Consider the following 21442-nt stretch of genomic DNA (forward strand, 5'->3'; position numbering starts at 1 on the left):
CATTTACACTGGCACAATTTATAAGGTTTTAAATTGTATATTTCATTATTTTGAATCACTTAAAAACGAAGATGTCATTATTTTTCAATAAAAAATAATGATTATAAACAATATTGAATTCTGATAAAACTGCTACGAGATGTTTCAGGGCCTGGATAACTAATACCTAGGTAGTCAATTATGTGGCTCTAAAATAATATATTTTTTCAGCTGTCCAACCAATTTGCTGATTTGCACTCAAAAATTGTATGTTTTATTATAATAGAAGATGATGCCATTTCTTCTAAAATATAATACATCAGCTCTTTATTGTTATTTAGGCATTTCAGATTAACAGAACTATTTATGATTAGTTCTAATTTTAGACTTATGCTACCGCGTTGCAAATGTTATTGCTCGATACAAAAATATTACAATGATTTATTTAAAAGAATAATAAGGAAATAGGAAGAAAATTTTATCCTACATTGACTGCTCTCTCTCTCTTTATATATATATATACTAGCTGACCCGGCAAACGTTGTTTTGCCATATAAATAATTTCCTAGTAATTTCTAGTGTAGACAAAAAATAGCTTACTTATTGTAAGTATGTATGTATGTTAGAATGTGTATATTGTATGTATGTAAGAATGTGGTATATGCGTGAAATAAGCATGGAGCGCTGTGAACGATGAGGGAATATAAAAATAACAAAAGGCAAACATTATTTTTAAGTTATTATAATTTATTCCTTAAAATTGTATATCATTAATTAAACAATTACGAGAGTAACACTATTAAACAATATCAATCTCTTAATGCTATAGCGTGAACAATATTTTTTGTTAGTCCATCTTTAGCTAACACAAACAAACTGGATGGTTTACCCACTCGAGAGCATGCCACGTATAATTGTCCGTGTGAAAAACATGGTGTTCTCAAATCTAATCCACAAACAGACATCGTTTGACCTTGGGATTTGTTGATAGTCATTGCAACTGCCAATCTAATCGGAAACTGAATACGTTTGAATTGAATTGGCACATCTATAGGTATAATAGGAATCCGTGGTATGAGTATATTTTCACCTCTGAACTTGCCATTTAAAATCCTGGCTTCGATCACGTTTTTCATTAATTTTTGAATGACTAATCGCGTACCGTTGCACAGCCGGGGCGGGTTCAAATTACGAAGCAAGATAATTGGAGATCCAACCTTTAATTGTAAATTATGCGGTGGCATGCCTGGCAAATCCAGTGAGTTCAAAAACTCTGTGGGAAAATTTACTGCTTCGATGTCGTCGCAAACTGTATCAATAGATTTATATGATACCAAGTTCCCTTTCAACAACATTTGTATCTTCAGATTTAAATTGTCAACGTCTACATTTTTTGCCGCTAAAATCGCTCTTTCTGCAAGCCACTCATGATTTATGTACTGTGTGTGTACATGGGGAAATATTTGTTCAATGAGAGTATCTTGCGAATCAGCGATTGTGCAGAAATCGGTCGGTAATTTTACGTATCCAGTTTCATCTATAGCAACTTTTCCATCACCGATATCTAAGAGTTGTTTTGAAAATGTTTCAGCGGATGGATCTTGAAGCATTTGAACGCGCATATTTATTTTTAGCTGTAATTTTTCAACATTACGCCACAATGGAGATGATTTTAAGCAAGCGTTGATCTCATCAGCGTATGTTGAACGTGGAATGACTGGAAGTGTTTGTCTGAAATCACCTGAAAGGACCAACAGAGTTCCGCCAAATAGTTTGTCACTGTTTTTAATATCTTTCAATGTCCTGTTCAACGCCTCAAGTGAATGTTTGTGTGCCATAGTACATTCATCCCAAATAATAATTTTACACCGTTTCAGCACAGTGGCCATGGACGATTGTTTCTTAATGTTGCATACTGCGTCAGGGTTATTCTGAATATTTAGTGGCAGCTTAAATACTGAATGAGCTGTTCTACCTCCATCCAATAAAGTTGCTGCAATGCCCGATGATGCAACGGCCAATGCGATGCCATTATTTGATCGTATTTCAGCAAGAATTAGCGAAATAACGAATGTTTTGCCAGTTCCACCCGGTGCATCCAAAAAGAAGAACCCACCTTGTCCAGCTGAAACTGCGAGCATAATGCGATCATAAATGGTTCTTTGTTCCTCATTCATTAGTGGGACATTGCGGGCAACAATCGCTGCCATTTCTACAGTACTGTACTGCAGTTCACGATTCATTTCAGTATTCATTAAATCAGATGCAGTTCGATTTGGCGAATTCATACCGAAATTACTAAGTGGTAAGTTGGCAATGACAATGCAAAGATCCTCAATAGCAATCAATGCTTCATTGTACATTTCGTCGCTGAATGTTATTGTTAGATCGTGGAACCGTATACGATGTTGATGCAATATATCATCAGTCATTGAATCTTTGTGATTTTCCCATAATATCTGTGCTCGGGCTGGGAAACATGTAGTCAACACTATAGCGAATAGTAGACGAATTTGTATTGCTGTACAGTTCAATGCAGCTTCAGCAAGCATGCATTCCCACTGGTTGTCGACTTCCAGCAAGCCGAGTGCAAGGCATGCATCTTTATACGTTGGATATTGTTGCCCATTCACTTTACGTATATCTTGAAATGATAATGGGCCAGTAACATTAACCAACAACAGTCGAAGATAAAAGCACTCCGTGTGTCTTGGATTGACTGTAAATAATCGCCCCAAGGCGTTTGATTTAAATAAATTGAGACATGCAGCAACTGGTGAGCCTTGCTTGCGGGGCATCCATGTTTTTGTTTGAGTCCATGTGAAATAGCGTGGTACTTGTGAATAGAGTAATGTTCGTGCAAAGGCACCAAAATCATCCGCACGATTACACAATTCAAAAAATGCAGTGAGTGTAGTTTTAGGTGGATTTATTGCACGATCAATCGCTGTCTCGTTCGTGAAAAATACACGCTGACCGTTTTCAAGATGGATGGCTAACTGAACAACTGCTGGATCCCGTTCATGAATTGGAAAACCAAAGATACGCCAAGCAGCTTCATTGGAGCTGATGTACCGACCAATTTGGTAGAGCGTTATTTCATCGTTTTTATTCACTGGAGGAGCATTCACATTAGTATTTTCCACTCTAAACACAGCCATATCACTGCCTTTATGGACATACTTGCAAATGTATTTGATGCTCTTCACAGAACTGCAGAACTCAACATTAATATGAGCATTATATGTCTTGCTCAGCAGAGGCGAATATGGCACCACCCAACGATTGTCAATATCAATGTCTGTGTTGATGATATTTTTAATAAATGACTGTCCGCCATTTTCAGGATTTCTTCGACGATATATTGGGTATCCGTCGACATTTGTGACCGTATCATTGGTAAAATCTTTAGGGAAATTTTTAGTACATTTCCCATCAGCCATGCAAGGCGATGAACTATTAAGAGTACCACATGGACCATGAATCATGTTTGTTGTAACAATATCAAACAGCAGTTGGTCAGTGGATAGATCTGGAATTTCCGCAGAAATGATACTATCGATTTCTTCAGGACGGATTTTGTCGATGAACCAAACCAAAATGTGTGCATGAGGTAATCCTCGCTTTTGCCACTCAACCGAATACATCCAGCAACGTGTGGGACCAAATACATGTGATTTAGTAATGAAACTTATTAAAGACTTCAACTTTTGTCTGAACACACGTGCTGTAATGTCATGGCGATGTATTGCATTTTGGCCAGGCAGTAGCAAAGATGTAATCTCTGGCCATTTTGGATTACATGTGAACGCGATAAATAAACATGGTCGTCCATATTCGCGCACGAAAGTCAGAGCATCCTGTATATATTCTTGCATATGACGTGGACTGCCTACGTACGATGATGGTAAAATGACATGGTTACCAATTTCGGCGACGTCGGCTTTGTTGTTGATAGCGTCTCGCAAATGAATGTACTCTTCCGCGCGCAGCTTTTGTTGATTATATCGTAAGTATCGTAGTCGTTCGCTCTCAATCTTCGCGTACATGTCGACCATGAATTGTTGACAAAGCTCACGACATCGTAAAATGACGTTGTCCAGGCCACGTCTAATCATTAATCGGTACGCATAATAATCCTTTGAGCTAACGTTCTTGTTTGTTTCAGCTCCTGTAATATTTGTTCATAAAAATTAATTTAAATTTATTACGTTCAATAATTTAATTGTTTTGTTAAATGATTAATGATCAAATTAATAATCAATGAAGTACCTGATACGGGATCTCGTTGTTTTATGTTTATGCAATATCCGTCTTGTCCCTTCCAGAATATTAGCGGATATTGGAGAGCGTCATATGAACGATGTGTGTCAGCAATGAACTGAAGATTATTATTTCTTCTACGAATCAGAATTTCTCGTGCAGCTGTACAATCGCCGACTATGATTCCAGCAACATCATCAACAGCGGGTGCATTGAATCTACGAATATGCTCTCCAGCTGGTGTTTTATCAGGATTAATGACGATAGCGTGATTATCGCTTTGTAATTGGTGCATATGTGATTTGAATATTTTCAACAACTCGTTGTGCTCGTTCAAAAGAGCATCTAGCTCGCTGACGATGCGCCTGGCATAAAGTGAATCAAGGTTATTATAATCACAACGTGCATTCACGCGATTGGCAAGTGCGCTTCCGGAATCCTCGCCGCCCATAAAGTAGATTTGTAAGAATTTATGTGGTTCGTTTGGCATTGGCAGCAGTGAGCCCATTTTATGATAAACTTGGCCTCTGATTTTGAATGTAGAATTGAATTGTTGACCATTTGCATTAGTATTTCGAACTATTTCTGTTGCTCCGAACGATGTCATTTGAAAGCATGAATTGAATCTTCGAATTGACTTCAGGAACACGTTAGAATCTGGATCCGTGCCGATAAGTAAGCCGTTCAATGGTTCAGGTGGTGTTTCAATTTCAGGTAGTTGCACTTTTCCTGACGCGCAACACATCCCAGCTGGCTCATTTTTGAATTTCAGAGCATGACAATGCGGACATTCCTTGTCCATAGCACCAATTACCACTTTTGAATGAGCATAATATTCAATATCGGGCTCATACTGGAATGCTAGACGCAGGAATGAATCAGATATAAATGCTCGATGTACCTGTTGTCGTTGTTGGTCATTTGTTCTTCGTCTATTGACTGTGAAACGGCGTGATTGTCGTTGTTCTAATCTTCTGACTTCATTGCGTTCAGCTCGTTTATCTTCTGATTCTTCTTGATGCAATTGCGCCATTCTGACACGTGCATCAGTATTTTGTTGCTGGATTTGTTCTTCTGTTCTTTCGGATCTGCTATTTCGCAAGTTTCGAGCTTTACTTGTACTGCGGCTCAAATCAGCCTCTTTGCGTTTTCTTGGCATTGCTCACTGTAAAAATTGAAACTATGAAAATCTTAATTGTTCAATTACATTTTTTTAATAAAATTAAATTAAAATTACATTTTTATAAGATCAACAACATTTTCGATATAAATAAAAAAAAGTATACTTACAACACAAAATCCGTTGTTTTTGGAAGCTCGTGTCACGTGACCGGAGAGGAAAAATGATTAAATTACTAAAATGGCTATTAAAAAATAAGGGTTGATCGTAGAAGGGGGAAAATTGAGGATTGTATGTATTTTTGTATGTTGTATCATAAAAAAATAGAAATTAAAAATTTTGTTTAAAAAATAAAATAAAAAATTTAGGGGTGGACTACCCCTAACATTTAAGGGGATGAAAAATAGATGTTGGCCGATTCTCATAGATACCGGATAAGCACAAAAAATTTCATCAAAATCGGTCAAGCCGTTTCGGAGGAGTATGGCAACGAAAACTGTGACACGAGAATTTTATATATTATATATATATATATATATATATATATATATATATATATATATATATATATATATATATATATATATATATATATATATAATGAAATGAGATCGAATATATAATGAAATTTTTGTTCAACGATTCTGCTGTGCAACGATTCGCAAAGTGCTATTTCAGCGATCGGGGTTGAAAAGAAACAGAAGTCTTCCCATTCACTATTCTTAGAAACCCTCTGATTTTTGTAGCCGTACAAAATAAAGGAAAGCAATAAAATTTGACTTGAATGAGCGGTAACTTGTTCCTACCCTTAGGGACTCTTGACCCCACATGACGTTTGGGGGAAAGCAAAAATTCGGCTAACGCTTTCAATGCATCTCGTTTGGAAAACCGATGCGCTTTTACAATACATTACTAGTCTGGTGTCACTCGCTTTTCAGAAGTTTCACACGTAAAATGAAACCACCCAGAGGGTTAAATACTATTTTTGACTTATATGATTTATAATGATTGAATTTATCTCTTGGAATGATGAAGAAAACTGTCTGAAATAAATTAAAAATTCTATATATATAAAAATGTATGTCGGCTTCGAGTATCGAACTGAAGACCTGCAAAACTAAGCGCTACACTAAGCCGATCCAGCCACCAAGCCTCGTAACCTTAAAGCTTCTGAAGGGTATAAGAATCAAATTACGAATGTAAAGTAAAATTTTAAATACGGTGTCAATCTGGTCTAAAAGCACAATGCTAAGAATACGAATGAATTCTGCGCATGTGCGTGATCTTGACTCGTAAAATTTCGAATAAATATAGAAATATTTTGATATTAAATACTATTTTTGACATATATGATTTATAATTATTCAATTTATCTCTTGGAATGATGAAGAATACTGGCTAAAATAAATTAAAAATTATATATATATAAAAATGTATATCGGCTTCGAGTATCGAACTGAAGACCTGCAGAACTAAGCGGAACACTCTGCCGATCCGGCCACCAAGCCTCGTAACCTTAGAGCTTCTGAGAATCTCATTACGAATGTCCAGTAAAATTTTAAATACGGTGTCAATCTAGTCTAAACGCACAATGCTAAGAATACGAATGAACTTTCCGCATGTGCGTGAAGTTGACTCGTAAAATTTCGAATAAATATAGAAATATTTTGATATTAAATACTATTTTTGACTTATATGATTGAGAATTATTCAATTTATCTCTTGGAATGATGAAGAAAACTGGCAAAAATAAATTAAAATTTATATATATATAAAAATGTATGTAGGCTTCGAGTATCGAACTGAAGACCTGCAAAACTAAGCGCTACACTAAGCCGATCCAGCCACCAAGATTCGTAACCTTAGAGCTTCTGAAGGGTATAAGAATCTCATTACGAATGTCCAGTAAAATTTTAAATACGTTGTCAATCTGGAGTAAAAGCACAATGCTAAGAATACGAATGAATTCTGCGCATGTGCGTGAACTTGACTCGTAAAATTTCGAATAAATATAGAAATATTTTGATATGAAATACTATTTTTGACGAATATGATTTATACTTATTCAATTTATCTCTTGGAATGATGAAGAAAACTGGCTAAAATAAATTAAAAATTATATATATATAAAAATGTATGTCGGCTTCGAGTATCGAACCGAAGACCTGCAAAACTAAGCGCTACACTCTGAAGATCCAGCTACAAAGCCTCGTAACCCGTTGTCTTCTGAAGGGTCTAAGAGTCTCATTAGGACTGTCCATTAAAATTTTAAATACGGTGTCAATCTGGTCTAAAAGCACAATGCTAAGAATACGAATGAATTCTGCGCATGTGCGTGAACTTGACTCGTAAAATGTCGAATAAATATAGAAATATTTTGATATCAAAAACTGATTTTGACGAATATGATTTGGAATTATTCAATTTATCTCTAGGAATGATGGAGAAAATTAGCTAAAATAAATTTAAAAAATAACAGAAAAATATATAAAAATATTTGTCGGCTTCGAGTTTCGAACTGAAGACCTGCAAAACTAAGCGCTACACTAAGCCGATCCAGCCACCAAGCCTCGTAACCTTAGAGCTTTTGAAGGGTATAAGAATCTCATTACAAATGTCCAGTAAAATTTTAAAAACGGTGTCAATCTGTTATAAAAGAACAATGCTAAGAATACGAATGAATTCTGCGCATGTGCGTGAACTTGACTCGTAAAAGTTCGAATAAATATAGAAATATTTTTATATTAAATACTATTTTTGACGTATATGATTTCGAATTATTCAATTTATCTCTAGAAATGATCGTGAAAACTAGCTAAAATAAATTTAAAAAATAAAAGAAAAATATATAAAAATATTTGTCGGCTTCGAGTTTCGAACTGAAGACCTGCAAAACTAAGCGCTACACTAAGCCGATCCAGCCACCAAGCCTCGTAACCTTAGAGCTTTTGAAGGGTATAAGAATCTCATTACAAATGTCCAGTAAAATTTTAAAAACGGTGTCAATCTGTTATAAAAGAACAATGCTAAGAATACGAATGAATTCTGCGCATGTGCGTGAACTTGACTCGTAAAAGTTCGAATAAATATAGAAATATTTTGATAATAAATACTATTTTTGACTTATATGATTTAGAATAATTCAATTTATCTCTTGGAATGATAAAGAAAACTGGCTAAAATAAATTAAAAATTATATATATATAAAAATGTATGTCATCTTCGAGTATCGAACTGAAGACCTGCAAAACTAAGAGCGACACTGTGACAATCCAGCTACCAAGCCTCGTAACCCGTGGGCTTCTGAAGGGTCTAAGAGTTTTATTACGACTGTCCAGTAAAATTTTAAATACGGTGTCAATCTTTTCTAAAAGCGCAATGCTAAGAATACGAATGAATTCTGCGCATGTGCGTGAAGTTGACTCGTAAAATTTCGAATAAATACAGAAATATTTTGATATTAAATACTATTTTTGACGAATATGATTTGGAATTATTCAATTTATCTCTAGGAATGATCTTGAAAACTAACTAAAATAAATTAAAGAAATTAAAGAAAAATATATAAAACTTTTTGTCGGCGTCGAGCCTCGAACTAAAGACCTGCAAAACTAAGCGGAACACTCTGCCGATCCAGCTACGAAGCCTCGTAACCTTAGAGCTTCTGAAGGGTATAAGAATCTCATTACGAATGTCCAGTAAAGTTTTAAATACGGTGTCAATCTGGTCTAAAAGCCAATGCTAAAAATACGAATGAATTCTGCGCATGTGCGTGAACTTGACTCGTAAAATTTCGAATAAATATAGAATAATTTTTATATTAAAAACTATTTTTGACTTATATGATTTATAATTATTCAATTTATCTCTTGGAATGATGAAGAAAACTGGCTAAAATAAATTAAAAATTATATATATATATATAAATGTATGTCGGCTTCGAGTATCGAACTGAAGACCTGCAAAACTAAGAGCTACACTCTGACGATCCACGTACCAAGCATCGTAGCCTGAGAGCTTCCGAAGGGTCTAAGAATCTCATTGCGACTGTCCAGTAAAATTTTAAATACGGTGTCAATCTGGTCTAAAAGCACAATGCTAAGAATACGAATGAGTTCTGCGCATGTGCGGGAAATTGACTCGCAAAATTTCGAATAAATATAGAAATATTTTGATATTAAATACTATTTTTGACGTATATGATTTGGAATTATTCAATTTATCTCTAGGAATGATGGAGAAAATTGGCTAAAATAAATTTTAACAAAATAAATATATAAATATTCGTTGTTTTTCATCCTCGAACTGAAGACCTGCAAAACAAAGCGGAACACTCTACCCATCCAGCCACCAAGGCTCGTATTCTGACAGCTTCTGAAGGGTCTAAGAATCTCATTACGAATGTCCAGTAAAATTTTAAGTTCGGTGTCAATCTGGTGTACAAGCACAATACTAAGAATACGAATGAATTCAGCGCATGTGCGTGAACATGACTTGTAAAATTTCGAATAAATATAGAAATGTTTGGATATTAAATTCTATTTTTGACGTATATGATTTGGAATTATTCATTTTATCTCTAGGAATGATGGAGAAAACTAGCTAAAATAAATTTAAAGAAAAAATATTTGTCGGCTTCGAGCCTCGAACTGAAGACCTGCAAAACTAAGCGGAACACTCTACCCATCCAGCCACCACGCCTCGTATCCTCAGAGCTTATGAAGGGTCTAAGAATCTCATTACGAATGTCCAGTAAAATTTTAAATACGGTGTCAATCTGGTCGAAAAGAACAATGCTAAGAATACTAATGAATTCTGCGCATGTGCGGGAAATTTACTCGCAAAATTTCGAATAAATATAGAAATATTTGGATATTAAATTCTATTTTTGACGTATATGATTTGGAATTATACAATTTATCTTTAGGAATGATGGAGAAAACTGGCTACAATAAATTTAAAATGTATATATATATATAAACTAGCTGACCCGGCAAACGTTGTTTTGCCATATAAATAATTTCCTAGTAATTTCTAGTGTAGACAAAAAATAGCTTACTTATTGTAAGTATGTATGTATGTTAGAATGTGGTATATGCGTGAAATAAGCATGGAGCGCTGTGAACGATGAGGGAATATAAAAATAACAAAAGGCAAACATTATTTTTAAGTTATTATAATTTATTCCTTAAAATTGTATATCATTAATTAAACAATTACGAGAGTAACACTATTAAACAATATCAATCTCTTAATGCTATAGCGTGAACAATATTTTTTGTTAGTCCATCTTTAGCTAACACAAACAAACTGGATGGTTTACCCACTCGAGAGCATGCCACGTATAATTGTCCGTGTGAAAAACATGGTGTTCTCAAATCTAATCCACAAACAGACATCGTTTGACCTTGGGATTTGTTGATAGTCATTGCAACTGCCAATCTAATCGGAAACTGAATACGTTTGAATTGAATTGGCACATCTATAGGTATAATAGGAATCCGTGGTATGAGTATATTTTCACCTCTGAACTTGCCATTTAAAATCCTGGCTTCGATCACGTTTTTCATTAATTTTTGAATGACTAATCGCGTACCGTTGCACAGCCGGGGCGGGTTCAAATTACGAAGCAAGATAATTGGAGATCCAACCTTTAATTGTAAATTATGCGGTGGCATGCCTGGCAAATCCAGTGAGTTCAAAAACTCTGTGGGAAAATTTACTGCTTCGATGTCGTCGCAAACTGTATCAATAGATTTATATGATACCAAGTTCCCTTTCAACAACATTTGTATCTTCAGATTTAAATTGTCAACGTCTACATTTTTTGCCGCTAAAATCGCTCTTTCTGCAAGCCACTCATGATTTATGTACTGTGTGTGTACATCGGGAAATTTTTGTTCAATGAGAGTATCTTGCGAATCAGCGATTGTGCAGAAATCGGTCGGTAATTTTACGTATCCAGTTTCATCTGTAGCAACTTTTCCATCACCGATATCTAAGAGTTGTTTTGAAAATGTTTCAGCGGATGGATCTTGAAGCATTTGAACGCGCATATTTATTTTTAGCTGTAATTTTTCAACATTACGCCACAATGGAGATGATTTTAAGCAAGCGTTGATCTCATCAGCGTATGTTGAACGTGGAATGACTGGAAGTGTTTGTCTGAAATCACCTGAAAGGACCAACAGAGTTCCGCCAAATAGTTTGTCACTGTTTTTAATATCTTTCAATGTCCTGTTCAACGCCTCAAGTGAATGTTTGTGTGCCATAGTACATTCATCCCAAATAATAATTTTACACCGTTTCAGCACAGTGGCCATGGACGATTGTTTCTTAATGTTGCATACTGCGTCAGGGTTATTCTGAATATTTAGTGGCAGCTTAAATACTGAATGAGCTGTTCTACCTCCATCCAATAAAGTTGCTGCAATGCCCGATGATGCAACGGCCAATGCGATGCCATTATTTGATCGTATTTCAGCAAGAATTAGCGAAATAACGAATGTTTTGCCAGTTCCACCCGGTGCATCCAAAAAGAAGAACCCACCTTGTCCAGCTGAAACTGCGAGCATAATGCGATCATAAATGGTTCTTTGTTCCTCATTCATTAGTGGGACATTGCGGGCAACAATCGCTGCCATTTCTACAGTACTGTACTGCAGTTCACGATTCATTTCAGTATTCATTAAATCAGATGTAGTTCGATTTGGCGAATTCATACCGAAATTACTAAGTGGTAAGTTGGCAATGACAATGCAAAGATCCTCAATAGCAATCAATGCTTCATTGTACATTTCGTCGCTGAATGTTATGGTTAGATCGTGGCACCGTATACGATGTTGATGCAATATATCATCAGTCATTGAATCTTTGTGATTTTCCCATAATATCTGTGCTCGGGCTGGGAAACATGTAGTCAACACTATAGCGAATAGTAGACGAATTTGTATTGCTGTACAGTTCAATGCAGCTTCAGCAAGCATGCATTCCCACTGGTTGTCGTCTTCCAGCAAGCCGAGTGCAAGGCATGCATCTTTATACGTTGGATATTGTTGCCCATTCACTTTACGTATATCTTGAAATGATAATGGGCCAGTAACATTAACCAACAACAGTCGAAGATAAAAGCACTCCGTGTGTCTTGGATTGACTGTAAATAATCGCCCCAAGGCGTTTGATTTAAATAAATTGAGACATGCAGCAACTGGTGAGCCTTGCTTGCGGGGCATCCATGTTTTTGTTTGAGTCCATGTGAAATAGCGTGGTACTTGTGAATAGAGTAATGTTCGTGCAAAGGCACCAAAATCATCCGCACGATTACACAATTCAAAAAATGCAGTGAATGTAGTTTTAGGTGGATTTATTGCACGATCAATCGCTGTCTTGTTCGTGAAAAATGCACGCTGACCGTTTTCAAGATGGATGGCTAACTGAACAACTGCTGGATACCGTTCATGAATTGGAAAACCAAAGATACGCCAAGCAGCTTCATTGGAGCTGATGTACCGACCAATTTGGTAGAGCGTTATTTCATCGTTTTTATTCACTGGAGGAGCATTCACATTAGTATTTTCCACTCTAAACACAGCCATATCACTGCCTTTATGGACATACTTGCAAATGTATTTGATGCTCTTCACAGAACTGCAGAACTCAACATTAATATGAGCATTATATGTCTTGCTCAGCAGAGGCGAATATGGCACCACCCAACGATTGTCAATATCAATGTCTGTGTTGATGATATTTTTAATAAATGACTGTCCGCCATTTTCAGGATTTCTTCGACGATATATTGGGTATCCGTCGACATTTGTGACCGTATCATTGGTAAAATCTTTAGGGAAATTTTTAGTACATTTTCCATCAGCCATGGAAGGCGATGAACTATTAAGAGTACCACATGGACCATGAATCATGTTTGTTGTAACAATATCAAACAGCAGTTGGTCAGTGGATGGATCTGGAATTTCCGCAGAAATGATACTATCGATTTCTTCAGGACGGATTTTGTCGATGAACCAAACCAAAATGTGTGCATGAGGTAATCCTCGCTTTTGCCACTCAACCGAATACATCCAGCAACGTGTGGGACCAAATACATGTGATTTAGTAATGAAACTTATTAAAGACTTCAACTTTTGTCTGACCACACGTGCTGTAATGTCATGGCAATGTATTGCATTTTGGCCAGGCAGTAGCAAAGATGTAATCTCTGGCCATTTTGGATTACATGTGAACGTGATAAATAAACATGGTCGTCCATATTCGCGCACGAAAGTCAGAGCATCCTGTATATATTCTTGCATATGACGTGGACTGCCTACGTACGATGATGGTAAAATGACATGGTTACCAATTTCGGCGACGTCGGCGTTGTTGTTGATAGCGTCTCGCAAATGAATGTACTCTTCCGCGCGCAGCTTTTGTTGATTATATCGTAAGTATCGTAGTCGTTCGCTCTCAATCTTCGCGTACATGTCGACCATGAATTGTTGACAAAGCTCACGACATCGTAAAATGACGTTGTCCAGGCCACGTCTAATCATTAATCGGTACGCATAATAATCCTTTGAGCTAACGTTCTTGTTTGTTTCAGCTCCTGTAATATTTGTTCATAAAAATTAATTTAAATTTATTACGTTCAATAATTTAATTGTTTTGTTAAATGATTAATGATCAAATTAATAATCAATGAAGTACCTGATACGGGATCTCGTTGTTTTATGTTTATGCAATATCCGTCTTGTCCCTTCCAGAATATTAGCGGATATTGGAGAGCGTCATATGAACGATGTGTGTCAGCAATGAACTGAAGATTATTATTTCTTCTACGAATCAGAATTTCTCGTGCAGCTGTACAATCGCCAACCATGATTCCAGCAACATCATCAACAACGGGTGCATTGAATCTACGAATATGCTCTCCAGCTGGTGTTTTATCAGGATTAATGACGATAGCGTGATTATCGCTTTGTAATTGGTGCATATGTGATTTGAATATTTTCAACAACTCGTTGTGCTCGTTCAAAAGAGCATCTAGCTCGCTGACGATGCGCCTGGCATAAAGTGAATCAAGGTTATTATAATCACAACGTGCATTCACGCGATTGGCAAGTGCGCTTCCGGAATCCTCGCCGCCCATAAAGTAGATTTGTAAGAATTTATGTGGTTCGTTTGGCATTGGCAGCAGTGAGCCCATTTTATGATAAACTTGGCCTCTGATTTTGAATGTAGAATTGAATTGTTGACCATTTGCATTAGTATTTCGAACTATTTCTGTTGCTCCGAACGATGTCATTTGAAAGCATGAATTGAATCTTCGAATTGACTTCAGGAACACGTTAGAATCTGGATCCTTGCCGATAAGTAAGCCGTTCAATGGTTCAGGTGGTGTTTCAATTTCAGGTAGTTGCACTTTTCCTGATGCGCAACACATCCCAGCTGGCTCATTTTTGAATTTCAGAGCATGACAATGCTGACATTCCTTGTCCATAGCACCAATTACCACTTTTGAATGAGCATAATATTCAATATCGGGCTCATACTGGAATGCTAGACGCAGGAATGAATCAGATATAAATGCTCGATGTACCTGTTGTCGTTGTTGGTCATTTGTTCTTCGTCTATTGACTGTGAAACGGCGTGATTGTCGTTGTTCTAATCTTCTGACTTCATTGCGTTCAGCTCGTGTATCTTCTGGCTCTTCTCGATGCAATTGCGCCATTCTGACACGTGCATGAGTATTTTGTTGCTGGATTTGTTCTTCTGTTCTTTCGGATCTGCTATTTCGCAAGTTTCGAGCTTTACTTGTACTGCGGCTCAAATCAGCCCCTTTGCGTTTTCTTGGCATTGCTCACTGTAAAAATTGAAACTATGAAAATCTTAATTGTTCAATTACATTTTTTTAATAAAATTAAATTAAAATTACATTTTTATAAGATCAACAACATTTTCGATATAAATAAAAAAAAGTATACTTACAACACAAAATCCGTTGTTATTGGAAGCTCGTGTCACGTGTTGAGTACTTTTGAGGTTATAAAATCACTTGATTAACTAATCGTACACTCAAAATTGATAATTTAATTATTATTGATAAAATAGGAATGATTAAAAGTTAATATGAGAGTTACACTGAGATAGCAAAATAATAATTGTCAACGTTACTACTACACTTGATGCATAAACAATAATGATGGCCGACAACTGTGTAGGGAGTGAGAAAGAAAGGAGACCGGCTTCGTTCTCATCCCTACTCCGTGCTGTTTACTGGGTCAGAAGTGACACCTGTAGACATCTGGCGGGGATAACTAATTAAATGACGATTGATCAGTTTTCGACCGGAGAGGAAAAATGATTAAATTACTAAAATGGCTATTAAAAAATAAGGGTGGATCGTAGAAGGGGGAAAATTGAGGATTGTATGTATTTTTGTATGTTGTATCATAAAAAAATAGAAATTAAAAATTTTGTCTAAAAAATAAAAATAAAAAAAATTAGAGGTGGACTACCCCTAACATTTAGGGGGATGAAAAATAGATGTTGGCCGATTCTCATAGATACCGGATAAGCACAAAAAATTTCATCAAAATCGGTCAAGCCGTTTCGGAGGAGTATGGCAACGAAAACCGTGACACGAGAATTTTATATATTAGATATTCGTCGCCTTTGAGCTTTAAACTGAAGACCTGCAAAACTAAGCGCTACACTCTGCCGATCCAGCCACTAAGCCTCGTATCCTTAGAGCTTCTGAAGGGTATAAGAATCTCATTACGAATGTCCAGGAAAATTTTAAATACGGTGTCAATCTGGTCGAAAAGCACAATGCTAAGAATACTAATGAATTCTGCGCATGTGCGTGAAGTTGACTCGTAAAATTTCCAATAAATATAGAAATATTTTGATATCAAATTCTATTTTTGACGTATATGATTTAGAATTATTCAATTTATCTCTAGGAATGATAGAGAAAACTAGCTAAAATAAATTAAAAAAAAAAGAAAAATATATAAAAATATTTGTCGGATTCGAGCCTCGAACTGAAGACCTGGAAAATTAAGCGGGACACTCTACCGATCCAGCCACCAAGCCTCGTATCCTGACAGCTTCTGAAGGGTCTAAGAATCTCATTACGAATGTCCAGTAAAATTTTAAGTACGGTGTCAATCTGGTCTACAAGCACAATACAAAGAATACGAATGAATTCTGCGCATGTGCGTGAACATGACTTGTAAATCTTCGAATAAATATACAAATAGTTTTATATTAAATACTGTTTTTGACGTATATGATTTGGAATTATTCAACTTATCTCTATTAATGATGTAGAAAACTAGCTAAAATAAATTTAAAAAAAAGAATAATATATAAAAATATTTGTCGGCTTCGAGCCTCGAACTGAAGACCTGCAAAACTAATTGAACACTCTGCCGATCCAGCCACCAAGCCTCTTAACCTGAGAGCTTCTGAAGGGTCTAAGAATCTCATTAAGATTGTCAAGTAAAATTTTAAATACCGTGTCAATCCGGTCTAAAAGCACATAATAAGAATACGAATGAATTCTGCGCATGTGCGTGAACTTGACTCGTAAAATTTCGAATAAATATAGAAATATTTGGATATTAAATTCTATTTTTGACGTATATGATTTACAATTATTCAACTTATCTCTAGGAATGATGAAGAAAACTGGCTAAAATAAATTTTTTTTAAAAAAAAGAAAAATATAAATATTTGTCTGCTTCGAGCCTCCAACTGAGGACCTGCAATACTAGGCGCTACTCTCTGCCGATTCAGCCACCAAGCCTAGTAACCTGAGCGCTTCTGAAGGGTCTAACAATCTCATTACGACTGTCCAGTGAAATTTTCAATACAGTGTCAATCTGGTCTAAAAGCACAATGCTAAGAATACGAATGAATTTTTCGAATGTGCGTGAACTGGACTCTTAAAATTTTGAATAAGTATAGAAATATTTGATATTAAATACTATTTTTGACGTACATGATTTGGAATTATTTAATTTATCTCTAGGAATGACGGAGAAAACTGTCTAAAAAAATTATTTGTAGGCTTCGAGCCTCGAACTGAAGACCTGCAAAACTAAGCGCTACACTCTGCCCATGCAGCCACAACGCTTCGTAAACCGAGGCCTTCTGAAGGGTCTAAAAGTCTCATTACGACTGTCCAGTAAAATTTTAAATTCGGTGTCAATCTGGTGGAAAAGCACAGTGCTAAGAATACTAATGAATTCTGCGCATGTGCGTGAACTTGACTCGTAAAATTTCGAATAAATATAGAAATATTTTGATATTAAATACTGTTTTTGAAGTATATGATTTGGAATTATTCAATTTATCTCTATTAATGATGGAGAAAACTAGCTAAAATAAATTTAAAAAATAAAAGAAAAATATATAAAAATATTTGTCGGCTTCGAGCCTCGAACTGAAGACCTGCAAAACTAAGCGGAACACTCTGCCGATCCAGCCACCAAGCCTCGTAACCGTAGAGCTTCTGAAGGGTTTAAGAATCTCATTACGAATGTCCATTAAAACTTTAAATACGTTGTCAATCTGGTCTAAAAGCACAATGCTAAAAATACGAATGAATTCTGCGCATGTGCGTGAACTTGACTCGTAAAATTTCGAATAAATATAGAAATATTTTGATATTAAATACTATTTTTGACTTATATGATTTAGAATAATTCAATTTATCTCTTGGAATGATGAAGAAAACTGGCTAAAATAAATTAAAAATTATATATATATATAAAAATATTTGTCGGCTTCGAGTATCGAACTGAAGACCTGCAAAACTAAGCGCTACACTCTGACGATCAAGCTAACAAAACTCGCGACCCGTGGGCTTCTGAAGGGTCTAACAGTCTCATTACGACTGACCAGTAAAATTTTAAATACGGTGTCAATCTGGTCTAAAAGCACAATGCTAAGAATGCGAATGAATTCTGCGCATGTGCGTGAACTTGACTCGTAAAATTTCGAATAAATATAGAAAAAATTTAATATTAAATACTATTTTTGACGAATATGATTTGGAATTATTCAATTTATCTCTAGGAATGATGGAGAATTTAGCTAAAATAAATTTAAAAAATTAAAGAAAAATATATAAAAATATTTGTCGGCTTCGAGCCTCGAACTGAAGACCTGCAAAACTAAGCGCTACACTCTGACGATCCAGTTACCAAGCCTCGTAACCTGATTGCTTCTGAAGGGTCTAAGAATCTCATTACCACTGTGCAGTAATATTATAAATACGGTGTCAATCTGGTGTCAAAGCACATAATAAGAATACGAATGAATTCTGCGCATGTGCGTGAACTTGACTTGTAAAATTTCGAATAAATATAGAAATATTTTGATATTAAATACTATTTTTGACGTATAGGATTTGCAATTATTCAATTTATCTCTATTAATGATGGAGAAAACTGGCTAAAATAAATTTAAAAAATATATATATAAATATTCGTCGTCTTTGAGCCACGAACTGAAGACCTGCAAAACTAAGCACTACACTCTGCTTATCCAGCCACTAAGCCTCTTCACCAGAGAACTTCTGAAGGGTCTAAGAATCTCATTACGACTGTCCAGTAAAATTTTAAGTACGGTGTCAATCTGGTCTGAAAGCACAATGCTAAGAATACTAATGAGTTCTGCGCATGTGCGGGAAATTGACTCGCAAAATTTCGAATAAATATAGAAATATTTTGATATTAAATACTATTTTTGACGTATATGATTTGGAATTATTCAATTTATCTCTAGGAATGATGGAGAAAATTGGCTAAAATAAATTTTAAAAAAATAAATATATAAATATTCGTTGTCTTTCATCCTCGAACTGAAGACCTGCAAAACAAAGCGGAACACTCTACCCATCCAGCCACCAAGGCTCGTATCCTGACAGCTTCTGAAGGGTCTAAAAGTCTCATTACGACTGTCCAGTAAAATTTTAAATTCGGTGTCAATCTGGTGGAAAAGCACAGTGCTAAGAATACTAATGAATTCTGCGCATGTGCGTCAACTTGACTCGTAAGATTTCGTATAAATATAGAAATATTTTTATATTAAATACTATTTTTGACGTATATGTTTTGGAATTATTCAATTTATCTCTATTAATGATGTAGAAACCTAGCTAAAATAAATTTAAAAAAAAAAGAAAAATATATAAAAATAATTGGCAGCTTCGAGCCTCGAACTGAAGACCTGCAAAACTAATTGAACACTCTGCCGATCCAGCCACCAAGCCTCTTAACCTGAGAGCTTCTGAAGGGTCTAAGAATCTCATTAAGATTGTCAAGTAAAATTTTAAATACCGTGTCAATCTGGTCTAAAAGAAAATAATAAGAATACGAATGAATTCTGCGCATGTGCGTGAACTTGACTCGTAAAATTTCGAATAAATATAGAAATATTCTGATATTAAATACTATTTTTAACGTATATGATTTGGAATTATTCAATTTATCTCTAGGAATGATGGAGAAAACTAGCTAAAATAAATTTAAAAAAATTAAAGAAAAATATATAAAAATATTTGTCGGCTTCGTACCTCGAACTGAAGACCTGCAAAACTAAGAGGAACACTCTGCCGATCCAGACACCAAGCATCCTAACCTGAGAGCTTATGAAGGGTCTAAGAATCTCATTACAACTGTCCATTAAAATTTTAAATACGATGTCAATCTGGTCTAAAAGCACAATGCTAAGAATACGAATGAATTCTGCGCATGTGCGGGAAATTGACTCGTAAAATTTCGAATAAATATAGAAATATTTGGATATTAAATTCTATTTTTGACGTATATGATTTACAATTATTCAAGTTATCTCTAGGAATGATGAAGAAAACTGGCTAAAATAAATTTTTTAAAAAAAAAAGAAAAATATAAATATTTGTCTGCTTCGAGCCTTGAACTGAGGACCTGCAATACTAGGTGCTACTCTCTGCCGATTCAGCCACCAAGCCTAGTAACCTGAGCGCTTCTAAAGTGTCTAACAATCTCATTACGACTGTCCAGTGAAATTTTCAATACAGTGTCAATCTGGTCTAAAAGCACAATGCTAAGAATACGAATGAATTTTTCGAATGTGCGTGAACTGGACTCGTAAAATTTTGAATAAATATAGAAATATTTGATATTAAATACTATTTTTGACGTACATGATTTGGAATTATTCAATTTATCTCTAGGAATGACGGAGAAAACTGTCTAAAAAAAAATTATTTGTAGGCTTCGAGCCTCGAACTGAAGACCTGCAAAACTAAGCGCTACACTCTGCCCATGCAGCCACAACGCTTCGTAAACCGAGGCCTTCTGAAGGGTCTAAAAGTCTCATTAAGACTGTCCAGTAAAATTTTAAATACGGTGTCAATCTGGTCTAAAAGCATAATGCTAAGAATACGAATGAATTCTGCGCATAAGCGTGAACTTGACTCGTAAAATTTCGAATAAATATAGAAATATTTTGATATTAAAGTCTATTTTTGACGTATATGATTTGGAATTATTCAATTTATCTCTAGTAATGATGTAGAAAACTATATAAAATAAATTAAAATATATACATATATATATATCTATATATCTATATATATATATATATATATATATATATATATATATATATCGGCTTCGAGACTCGAACTGAAAACCTGCAAAACTAAGCGGCACCAAGCCTTTTAACCTGAGAGCTTCGAAAGGGTCTAAGAATCTTATTATTAATGTCCAGTAAAATTTTAAATACGGGGTCTAGTTCAGTTATATTAATGTAACGTTTGAAGCAACACTAGGGCTGTTTTGGGACACACCTCGTAATTTTGAACCACGGTCAGATGACGAGGACAACACCTCAGCTGGCACTCCCGTCTCAACACCATACCACTCCAGCGGGAGGACGTTTGGTCAGGGCGGATTTAACGTGCAACTGACAACCTTACACGACGGTCCTTCGGTGGATTCGGGTCTCGAACCTGAAACTCTCCGGTTCTGAAGCCGAGACCTTACCAGCACGCAACCGCGGCCCAAATACGGTGTCAATCTG

General features: G+C 35.5%; 2 protein-coding genes across 2 annotated transcripts; both read right to left on the minus strand.

Moving 5' to 3' along the window:
- Nucleotides 1–788: 788 nt before the first annotated feature.
- LOC129985095 (uncharacterized) lies at nucleotides 789–3857 on the minus strand. The gene is made up of 2 exons (XM_056095008.1): nucleotides 1634–3857; nucleotides 789–1027 (listed from the first exon to the last, which is right to left on the minus strand). The coding sequence occupies exons 1-2, from the start codon at nucleotides 3855–3857 to the stop codon at nucleotides 789–791; spliced, it is 2463 nt and encodes an 820-aa protein (XP_055950983.1).
- A 6748-nt stretch (nucleotides 3858–10605) lies between these two features.
- Nucleotides 10606–15339, minus strand: LOC129985096 (uncharacterized). The gene is made up of 3 exons (XM_056095009.1): nucleotides 14069–15339; nucleotides 11451–13967; nucleotides 10606–10844 (listed from the first exon to the last, which is right to left on the minus strand). Exons 1-3 carry the CDS (start codon nucleotides 15216–15218, stop codon nucleotides 10606–10608), a joined length of 3906 nt encoding a protein of 1301 aa, XP_055950984.1. The 5' UTR covers nucleotides 15219–15339.
- Nucleotides 15340–21442: the final 6103 nt, after the last annotated feature.

The sequence above is a fragment of the Argiope bruennichi genome, chromosome 9 (assembly GCF_947563725.1).
Source record: "Argiope bruennichi chromosome 9, qqArgBrue1.1, whole genome shotgun sequence".
Classification (NCBI taxonomy): domain Eukaryota; kingdom Metazoa; phylum Arthropoda; class Arachnida; order Araneae; family Araneidae; genus Argiope; species Argiope bruennichi.